Below are 10508 nucleotides of genomic sequence, written 5' to 3'. Positions count from 1 at the left end.
TTATTGCATCACTGTGTTTGTAGTTGATCTTTTATTGATGTGTATCGTGTAATCTTTTTTCAAACACAAACGTCTGATATATTGCTTATTTTATTGTTAAAGAGTTTGGTTGTTAAAATAACAAAATTGTTGTTTTAGTTAAATAAATTTATAGTTAATGATAGAAATAGTATTAGGAAAAAAATATTTTATTAAATATTAATTTAAAACTCTAAGAAAATACATTTTAAATAGGCCAGGCCAAACCTCTATAAGTAACTAAATGAGACTAAAACCGATTGAAAGTAAAAACTGAATAAAACTAAAGCTGCGGCCCGCGGAAAATTTAAAAACTTAAAATTTGGCCCGCGAAGCCAATTGCCTGCCGACCTCTGTGCTAGACAGTGGAGTTTTATACTAAAATTAAATGCATTTTGTATCAAGTATAAATTAAATTTTTAAAATTAAATTGCTACTAAAATTAAAACATGTTATATGCATGTATTAAAAAGTATAACTTTTAATTGGTTAGAGAGGTTCTTTCTTTATAATTTAGTATTCATAAAAGTATTTCAGGGATAAATGTTTTTTTAAACATGCATTTTTCCTTCTATAAACTAATGAAAAGAAATTTGCATTATATTAACCAAAAAGAATTTTTTTTATATCTAAAAGTAACTCAAATTGCACGTATTATCAAAAAAATTGAGAAAATATGAATAAAACTTAAATTTACCTAACTGTATTAATATTTTAATTTTGTAGTACTTTTAACATTAAAACTAGTTTACTTACATACCAACTTTCGCTCAGAGATCTTGTCAATGCATTAAATTAACTATTCTAAAAAATATATAAAAATCATGAAAAAAATATTGTTATTAAAGCAACTACTAACACTTTATCATGAAGCCTTTATTTAGCAAAAATCAACAACACAGTTTTTAATGTTACAAATTATTAAGAAACTGAATTGTATTTTAACTTTTTTATCATAATATTTAGAAAGCATGCAACTTGATCTAACTTTTTTATATAGTATTTGACTTTTCATAAACAATAATACCATTTTAATCAAATCTAATTAGTTTTTTTTGTCAAAACTAATAAGTATTGTGATTTTACAGAAAATCCTATTTTTAATCGATAAATATAAGATAATTTTTTATATTAATTGTAACAAATAAACGCACTAACTTATAAACTAGTCTATATTCGCAACATTAGTTTTTTTTTTTTTTTACAAAAAAATTAAATAACCAAAATTATTTATAAAACCTTATCGACTTGTTTAATTATAAAACTAAAGTTTAATACTCTTAATTTAATGCATAACTAAAGTGCATCTAGTCTTATACCTTTTACAAAATCATTAAATAACATGTCTTATTAAAGTAATAAAAAACAGTAATTTAAGCGTAAAACTTTGTATTGTCTTTACTTGAAAGCGCCGCAAGCATCACGTAAAGGTACTTAGATACTCAAAGTATGCTTTTATACAGTTCCCATAAAAATTTTCAACTTAAAATACCGTAAGAAAAGTTTATTGATCTTAGGTCACTACACGCTATCATTTTAATAATTAATTTTGTTGAAACTAAAAACTTTCTAGACTACTTTTGATATGAAATAAAATTTTACACAGAATATATAAAGCGCAAAAATAAATAAATAAGAACTGAACAATAAGCATACTTTCTCTATGTATTATGTACGTGTTTACTTTTAACAACAAAACTATATTACATTTTAATTTTATCAATGTTGAATTGTTATTCAGATCGACTTTATGCAGTCATAATTGAATTATAACGTAATCACCAAATTACATGCTAGTTAAGCTATAATTTTAATTACTAATTACACACATTATTTAGTAACATATTTATATTATATACTACAATTATTTATATTTATATACCATTGGGAACTCAGTGTTACTGACTTGTAGATAAAGGATAAGTCAATTAAAATTAGCGTTAATCATTTTGATTTTTTAAATTTGATATCAGAACAGGCCTAACATTTTTTTTATGCTTTAAATCTTATGTGAGTTTTCTTGTAACTTCTTTTACAAATCATGTTAATGAGGGAGATGGATTATTAAGTAAGCTTGTGTAATTTGTGGAATTGTAGTTGTATAACTCAAGCTTAAAATTTTGACATACTCGTTTTATAAATAACTTCTTAAAGTTTTGCAAACATAGAACAAGAACATAGACAGGTACATAAACTATTTTTAATTTTATTCTTCTAAAAACTAATGAGTACTTCTTTGAAACGTTTCTTATCATTCGAGTGAAGTTTTGTAAAATTTGTATAAAAATTTGAAACTTTAAAGATAATTAAATATTATTAAACTCACATTATAAACAACTTTGATATTTAAAAGTCATTTGAAAACAGTTAGTAGTACACTGTTGTTTGAGATCTGAAAGATATGAAGATTACAAACAGAAATTTAATAGATAAATTAGTTTTATTTTATAATTTAAATTCAACTTCATTTGATACACTCAAACTTCACACAATTTTAACCTCAGGCAGATTCTTGTTGAAAAAATTATATCTAAAATGCTAGCAAAAGAATACGCTAGAGGATTGTTGAAAATTAAGGGTTTTACCTTAAGAAAACCTCTAATGATTTCAACGTTTGGAAGATACGGTGGAATACTCTACATCACACGGACAACAGATTCAAACAACAAAGAATATGCTTATCTACGTTATAAACATCATCACAGTGGTTAGTTATTAAACTTTGTGTAATATATAATGATGGAATAAAACTATATTATGCCCGGTATTTTTACTAAACAAAACTTTTTAACAACATGTGTGTTGACTTATACTTATTTACTATTGAACATTTTAAGCTGAGATGGCTCGGGCGTTAGACGGGGCAGAAGTTTTTGGTACCAAAATATATGTTATGCTGGTTGAAAAAGAAAAGTTTTTTACTGAGTACGGCTCCAACACACTATTCATTAACAAAATACCAAGCTGTTCTGCTGAAAAAGATTTGTATGATTCTTTCAAAAAACATGGCGACTTGTTGTTTTGTGAGGTTTGTTAAGTGCTATGTGTTTTCTATTGCTAATAAGGATTATTAAAAGTAGATAGGAATTTTTAAAGACTTGTAAACATTAACTTGACTAAAAAACTAACTGCTAATTAATATTCTAGACAGTTGTTGTTTTATCCCTTCAGTTTTTAACTTGCGTAACTAGCTTACTTAGATGATATTTAAGTAAACTATGTATCTAACTTTGTGGTTTTTAAAAAATTTTAATGAAATTAACTTAGGTAAGACTGTTAAAAGACCAGGATTCCGAAGAAATTTTCTGTCCTGGTTATGCAGCTGTGACTTATAAAGATTTAAATGTGAAAGAAAAGGTTCTTAAAGAACAAAATGTGAAAGTCAAAAATATAAAAGTTAGTATTTTATCAAAATAAAAATAAGCTAGAGTTTTTTAAACTCTAGAGATATATTTAATAATTAATAATTTTGTGATCTAATGACGGATTTAAACCAATAACTGAAACAAGCTTTGTATACTTAGTTTTATTTTAAAGCTAATTGTATTTTTTAACTGTAGGTAATTGTCTCTAATTTTCAAAAAAAATCGAATCTTGTCCCACAAAAAGAAAAAAATGTCAATAAACCAAATGAAGTTAATAAAATCAATAAAGAGTTTAAATCACTTCAGATAACTGATGATAAAAAAGTACTCTCTGTAAGTTATGTTATAGCATAATTAAGTTAAACATTACACTTCATTTTTTTTAATGATATTTTATCAAGGTCAATAATTGTAAAGTTAAATAATTTGCATTACATATTACTTAAATATTTAGAACAATGGTAAAAGTAAGAGTGAACAGCTCGGATTGCCTAACCTGGATCCAGTTGAACTTTTTGTACATGGATACAATAATTTAGATGACCTTGTTAAAAACTTTGAGCCTTTCGGAACTGTCATAAATGCTAAGGTAAGATAAATTGTTGCATGGGTTGTTAAAGTCACTTAGTCAAAAAGTAAACAACGTGAAATGAATATCATTAAATTTTTATTGAAACATTAGTCATTTTGCAAGTTAGAAGTTAAACTAAATAACAACTAATTATGTCTTTGAATTTTAAATAGTTTAACTCCTCAAAAACTAGTTTAGGAAAATCTAAAACATAGTTAATTTAGTGAGAATTATGCTTTTCAGATATGTCTAAACCACGAGACCAACAAAAACCACGCCTACGGATTCATCACACTACCCAACCGTAAAATCGCCGAAACTGCCATAGCTGTTATGAAAGGGTGTCAAAATGGCAGAACAAAGATAGATGTGAAGTATGCAAGAGGAAAAATTAACAAGAAGCCTGAGAATTTCATTCCACAGCCGCCACGGATTATTGCAAACGGAAACTTGTGCCAACCACACTTTTTTCTACAAGATCCGAAGGTTAAATATAAAAAAAAAGTTAAAAATGCGTGCTTATGTTGTTAAACATAAATATTTTTTAGTTATTTTGTAAGTTATGTACATAATATTTGTTAATTTGTTTTATACTTTTTATTCAGTTTCAGACAGCGCGATTCAACCCATATCTAGCAGCTGCTGCAAACAGTTACTACAACAACACCGGATTCTTTCCTTATTTTGTAAACTACGGGCCTCCGATATAGGTTTATAAAATGTTTAGTATATTTGAAACTAAGCCATCAAGTTTTAAACTCTTCATTCCTAAAGTTATAAGATTAAGTTAAAGAACAAAATTATAGAACAAACAACTATTTACAAAATCACAGGTATCACATCCTCAAGAAGCACAGTCCTACAGCTCACCAAATTTCTTTCCGAAATAAATTGAATAGTTGTGTAGCAGTTATTAGCAAAATTTTTATCAAATTAGTTTCTTTTTTTTTAAAGAACATTTAAATACAAGACTGTATTCATAAATATTGTATCTATCCAGTTCAACTTAATACATAAGCAATTAGTTTTTTTTCTTGAAATTATGTGTGCGTTATTTTCAAAATTTTGGATGACTCAACACGTTTCTCTACCCGTAAGTTTTTAGTATCTTTTCTAAAGTTTATGTTTCGTTCTAAAATTTTTAAGTTTAAAGTTACTTGCTTGAGTTTTTAATTTCTCGCATGTCAAATTTGTTTTGAATAAACTTAAATAAAGACACGTTGGTTTTGTTTAAAATTAGCATAACATAATAATTCTATATTTGTATTAAAATTGAAAATTGAAATTCGTAATCCAGGGAAGATTTTAAGAGGTTAATGACATCGTACATAGTACGTTCACACGAGAATGCAAAATCTATTAGTAGCTACAACTCAGCTTAATATTTACATTAAATCGAAAATATTCAGTTTTTATTGTGGTTTTTCTTAAAATTTGAATAGAGTTAATTAATGTCGTTCGTATTAAATAGGAGTGGCTATTAAATAGCCCGAAGGCGAAGAATACTTGGTGAGAGCAAATAAACTAAGATTAATTTAAAATTATTTTATAGTGCACAGTTAAATTAGTTTTAATACTAAGTAATAAAATTTTAGAGCAAAGTTCACTAGTTGACTAATTTTTAACGAGGTTGGAATTTTTCCCATCAAAACCTGGTAAAAATAGAATATTAAATCAAGTTTATACTAGTTCTTAAGTCTCTATTTTTAAATTAAGCAGTTTTTTAAAGTTAAAACATACTTACACGTACAAAGTAATAAGTAACTAAGTTATCATTTACTTGCATTTTGTAATACATTTTTTTAACGTAGTCCCGAAAGACAGTTTTTTAAATGTCTGCTCCGCGAAAGACTTCCTGGTATATTGACTCGCCATAAAGGAGCATCTAGATATATTTCAACCTATCAATAGTAAATCCTTGTAACTATTTTGCCGAACAATTATCGATTTAATGAAAAAGTTAATAAAAAAAAAGAAACTAAAACTACAGTAACCTGCCGTTTTGAACATAGCGCAAAAGTGCGTACCTAACCGACAATGGGTTACCAAAAGTGCGTACCTAACTGGCAGTGGGTTACCAAAAGTGCGTACCTAACCGGCAGTGGGTTACCAAAAGTGCGTACTATTTAAATCACAAGCTACACTAACATATATATTTTTTTTAAAGCATCTTACAGGTTCTTTATTTTTATTAATTAAATCAACTGTATATGTTTTGGTTCTAGATAATAGATTTGATATACAATTTGTAAGTCCCATAAATTTTTTCTTCCTTTAGTTTTCGTTTGTAAATTTATTACACTACAACTTGTATTAAAACATTATACTTTTGTTATATTTGTATTACTACTTATAAGTTTTTTTTTTATTTCAAAATAATAATTTTTGGCTAAAAACTACGTACTCAATCGGCAGTGCGTACCTAATCGGTAGGTAAGTGTATTTGGTCAAGTATATCTTGATAGTTAAGTGCATATAAATATATAAGCTTAAGACAGTTAAGTGACATTGAAAATTCAGCAGCTTTTTATCTAAAAATATTCACTTTAATTTTATTCTGATATTATCAAAACAAAATTTATCGAAATTGCAAATTTATAAAGTTTATTGTTAAAGAAATCCATACTTTCTAAGATTATTATTGGTTGTACCAAAGATAAACTTTAAAAATTATTGAAATTGGTTTATTCTTTGCTACTAGAAAACTTTTTTACTTCTTATAGGTGAAAGTTATACATTACAATTTTACTTTATATACAAAAATTTTCTAGTGTCTAAATAATAGAATTACAAATTTGTGGATGAAAAATTGTACAATCCATGAAGCTAATTCTTTTTATTATCATTACATATTTAAAAGTAAATTTTATCCTTATAGCTGCAATTATAATTTATGCTGTTCAAATTAAACTTGTATTTTTTAAATGTGCATTGTACAATTTGTTAAGTATAGTTTATGAAATGAATGTGTTGTTTGTATAGATTAAACAATTTCTACATTTAAAGAATTCAGTGCAATTAAGGAAGGTTTCTTTTTACTTTAACAGCAGTTAGATTACGATGTTTGTTTCATTATTGTATATTTGAATTGAATATATCCATAAAAAGCTTTAATTTAAAAGTAAAATTTGGTTTATTTACTTTATAAAATTAAATAAATATGACAAAAATAGGCTATTTTAAAATTGAACTGTTTAACATTTAAATATGGAAGATAAAACATTTTAATCAAAGTTCTTAGATAATACATTTTCCCTATAACATTAAAACTAAAAACTATCCTAACTAGTAAAATGAAGTAGTTTTAAATAATACGTTATGTATGGTTTCAGAGAAACACTTACTTTGAATAAATAAAACACATAGAAGACCAACACGCTGTTTTGTTTTTATTGAAAGAAGACATGATGTGCAGTATTCCAAAACAGTTCGTAGAAGTCCCAACAAATCAATATCTAGGAAATACAAGTATAATATATTATATAATTTTTCTTCTTCAAAGCATTATAATATTACCATTTTAAGGTAACATCAAAATGATTTATTAAATTGTAGAATTAAATCTACTAAAAATAATAAAAGAATATGACAACAATCCTAAACAGTTTAAACACATTTAAACAAAATAAGGTAAACACTTTTTGAAGTTTTATTCGTTAAATCAAGTGAAATACTGGTGTTGAATAAAACAAATTTGAAAAGAATACACATTGTTCACCGCCGTACTGTTCTTCCACACCCCGAGAAGTGGTCCCGCTCTCCTGTTGTCAACCAGTGAAAGTGCCGCCTCATGGTCATCTCCGCGTCGCAGCCCGCCTTGTGCTGATTGATGACTTGCAGGTTGAACTAGTCTATTGTTTTCTACAATCCCCTCATCCTGATGTTGTTGTTGAAGCAGGGTTGTGGGTAATGACGTGTTTGGGATTGACGGTGTTGTCTAAATGTTGCTTGATAAACCTTTTAAGTTGAAAATTCAATCAAAAATTGTTTCATTCTTGTTTTGTTGAGCAATTTATCTACGAGCTCATGTTTGAAACTAAAAAAATAATTGATGTAATTTTGACTGTTGAGTTGAAAAAATTATCAAATGGTTTGCATAATTGCTTATTTTAACAATATAATCTACATACTCTGTTTTTTTTTTATAATAACAAGTATTATCAGTGACAAGTGATGTAATTTAAAATCTTTTTAATTTGAGTTTTTTAATGTTGCAAAATTACTAACTCAAAACTAAAAGCTACATTATAATAATTATAACATAAAATCTTTGTTTTATCAATGCTTATTAATATAACCAAAAAAAACCGTTGAAAACATGGAGATCATTTGGTAGCCGGGTTGTTTTTCGCAAGTTACGAAAAACGTAAGCTAAACTTTTACATCTGTAGTTCTTCTTTGCACAATTTAAAATATATTTCAAGATATATTAAAAAATTTGCAAAAAATAAAAATTATTTTAGATATTAACAATAGATGTTTTATTTATTTTAAATAAAAGTTATTTTATTTTTGGTCCTTTAATTTTTCTTAAAGAACTTGAATTGTCAGCACTTGAACTGTCTGAATTTGAGTTTTTCGAATTTGAATAGTCGTGCACCCATGTTAATGTAATGACAATAATAAATCGATAATAATATATATCTAGTAGTTAAATAGACTATGTTATACTACACAAAACTTATTATATGTTTTGATTTTTTAAATACAAATGAAGAGATCTCAACTACTAGAGAAGAAACAATATAATTGTTTATTCAAGACTTTATTATGCACTTCAAAACTTATATCTTAAGTTGTTCGTAATATGGAGTTTATGCATGCTTTTAAAAAATCTTTATGTAGCTATTATTTTCTTAAAAATAAACGTTTTTATAAAAAGCATTCAAGCAAACTTTCAAGTTTTCATAATTACTTCAAGCATATAGTTCTTTAAGTTTTCGATAGTTACGTCACGTCTAAAATTATCTAAATTAAAATGTATCTCAACTTAAAGCTCTTTTACCACTACTAATTACTTTTTTGTTTATGCAATTTTTATTTTGAAAACTCACTAGATAAAAAAGCCTATATATAGGTTTTTATCATTATTATTTTTATTGTTATATTGATTTCCAAACATAACTAAAATTTCTACTTTGCCAAAAATTCAACCTTATGATTAAAATTTGTTTTAAAGCAAAAATATTGTTTTTATTTAAAATGTTGAAATACTATTTTCTATGACTGTTACATATATTTTTAGATTTTTTATTTAAGCACTGACGAGGTCTTTGACCGAAACTTAGATTGCACAATAAAGTCTTAAAAGAATATATATTCTTTTTAAAACTTTAAGAAGAAATACTATTTGCTTAATTTCAAAAAACAAACTACTTAAAAAACCCGAAAATCAAATAACTTAGTTTTTTAACCCAAATAACAATTAATTAGCACCACATTATAATAAAAAACTAGATATTTTTCACATCAAATTGTCTTCAAAAATAAAAACAAAAATTTTAATTATTAAAAAGAATAGTATTCACAAATAAAGTGGACTTCAATAAATGAAGATGTGGAAAAACAATTTTTTATTTAATTTAAAAACAATCTATTAAATTAATTACAGTTTTGCCTTAAACAATATGTATATCTAATGCAGTTTTAAAATAAAACGCATTCAATTTTTTTATTTTAAGATAAACGCTATATATTACTTGATATTTTATTTCTAGTTGCATAACGATCAACATCAATAAATGAAAGAAATACTTTATTAATACAAAATCCTCTAGTTTACACAGTGTATTAAAAGTATTTAAGTTAACACGTTCACTTTGATGTTTTAGTAATACGAGTTTAAGGTAGTCTCTACTCTCTACTCCTAAAGTTTCATAAATAATTCTCATTCTTTAGCTGATAAAGGGTACTGCTCCCGTACTACGGGTTAGTTTTGCACGAAGACAATTTTGCACGGTCAGGGTTAGAGTGAGAGATTTAGTAAAAGTTTTAGCTAGGGTCAGGGTCAGAATGGACACACGTAAAAGTAACGCCGGGCTAAAGTGACTTCTCGTGCAAAATTGACTTCGCGCAATAGTGTTTTTTTTTTTTGTGAAAAAGTTTCTTATCGTGCAAAAGTGATACCCTTCTTAGATACCTCCCCTTTATTAGTTAAATACCCACTTAATTTTTCGCCCTTCTATTTGTTGTTCCTAATAGCCACAACCGTTCCTAAGAGAGGTACTGCCCACTTTGGGATACTCTAAAGTGCTTGCAATTTTTTTAATTTAAAATTGACATTAATTTTTTTACAATTTTCACAAATTTTTACATATTTCTTCGTTGATGTGTATACTTATAGATTTAGTTTTTTTTAACTGTTTTTGTTCACCATTTAGTCTCACAATAGCTTATCATGTTTACACTAGTTATTTTGATAGTGTAAACATGATAAGCTATTGAAGAACTATTGAAGTTTATATACTTAGCAAAAGGTGATTTAAACTAAAATGTTTGAATTTATGTAATATTAAGTTGAGAAAAAAACAACAACCAATGTCTCATAAAATTAA

General features: G+C 26.1%; 1 protein-coding gene across 1 annotated transcript; it reads left to right on the top strand.

Annotated features, from left to right (window-relative positions):
* Positions 1-2553: 2553 nt before the first annotated feature.
* Positions 2554-4844, top strand: LOC145833543 (polyadenylate-binding protein 1-like). Its single transcript, XM_082940711.1, has 6 exons — positions 2554-2725; positions 2856-3046; positions 3286-3414; positions 3838-3972; positions 4198-4440; positions 4788-4844. The coding sequence occupies exons 1-6, from the start codon at positions 2554-2556 to the stop codon at positions 4842-4844; spliced, it is 927 nt and encodes a 308-aa protein (XP_082796837.1).
* Positions 4845-10508: the final 5664 nt, after the last annotated feature.

Source organism: Thalia democratica, chromosome 4 (assembly GCF_965202585.1).
Source record: "Thalia democratica chromosome 4, ktThaDemo2.hap1.1, whole genome shotgun sequence".
In the NCBI taxonomy this organism is placed as follows: domain Eukaryota; kingdom Metazoa; phylum Chordata; class Thaliacea; order Salpida; family Salpidae; genus Thalia; species Thalia democratica.
This window is presented reverse-complemented; position numbering and strand designations above follow the sequence as displayed.

What these genes read in the sequence shown, in the direction of transcription:
- LOC145833543 (XM_082940711.1), top strand. Translation starts at nt 2,554, where the DNA reads ATGCTAGCAAAAGAATACGCTAGAGGATTGTTGAAAATTAAGGGTTTT. An exon ending in GCGACTTGTTGTTTTGTGAG is followed by an intron (nt 3,047 to 3,285) that starts GTTTGTTAAGTG and finishes AAATTAACTTAG; the next exon opens with GTAAGACTGTTAAAAGACCA. An exon ending in TGAAAGTCAAAAATATAAAA is followed by an intron (nt 3,415 to 3,837) that starts GTTAGTATTTTA and finishes TTAAATATTTAG; the next exon opens with AACAATGGTAAAAGTAAGAG.